The 659-nt window shown below is 64.9% G+C and overlaps 1 protein-coding gene across 1 annotated transcript in view; it reads left to right on the top strand.

Annotated features, from left to right (window-relative positions):
* Window positions 1-659, top strand: part of EXTL1 (exostosin like glycosyltransferase 1) — a 7,479-nt gene that overhangs the window by 4,163 nt on the left and 2,657 nt on the right. Inside the window, exon 3 of the mRNA XM_035904020.1 lies at window positions 419-512. Coding sequence (XP_035759913.1) covers window positions 419-512 — 94 coding nt within the window. The remainder of the gene's footprint in view (window positions 1-418; window positions 513-659) is intronic.

The following is a 659-nucleotide window of genomic DNA, read 5'->3' as shown; positions in this document are numbered from 1 at the left end:
GAGGAGTCGCTGCAGTTTCGGGCTTGGGGGTTCGGGCGCTGGCTTTGCATGGGGTTTCATGGCAGGGGGGTGGAGGCAGCTGGGTGACACCATGGAAAGCCAAGCACTGCCTGGGCACCAGGGTCCTATCCTGACCTCCCTCTTCAGGCTGAATTTGGTTCCTGGCTCTGCCACAGGCTCTCTTTCTGACCATGGACGTGACCCTCCACCGCCCAGCGCAATCTCTGCTCCACCAGCCCCATGGAGCCGGGGCTGTTCAGAGCCAAAATCAGCCCCGATCAACCCTAACGCTTCCTGGGTCTGACCCCATACCCCCTGGGAGGGGATGCTCAACCTTGCTGGGTGCCAGCAAGACCCTCTGGGATGGTTACGGGTTGGGGGGGGACATGCCTGACCCCCACCCCATCTCCCATCCCAGGTTCGACTACCAGGAGCTGCTGCACAACTCCACCTTCTGCATCGTGCCGCGGGGCAGGCGCTTGGGCTCCTTCCGCTTCCTGGAGGCACTGCAGGTACGGGGCAGGTGGGGGGAATGGGGGACCCAACTCCGGGGCCCAGGGGCTCTGTCCCAGCTTGTGTGGGGTCCCACCACAGGCCGCCTGCATCCCTGTGCTGCTGAGCGACGGCTGGGAGCTGCCCTTCGCCGAGGCCCTCGACTG

This window comes from Egretta garzetta, unplaced genomic scaffold (assembly GCF_000687185.1).
Source record: "Egretta garzetta isolate BGI_Z169 unplaced genomic scaffold, ASM68718v1 scaffold101, whole genome shotgun sequence".
Lineage (NCBI taxonomy): Eukaryota > Metazoa > Chordata > Aves > Pelecaniformes > Ardeidae > Egretta > Egretta garzetta.
Note: the sequence above shows the minus strand (reverse complement) of the source record. Positions and strands in the feature narration are given on the sequence as shown.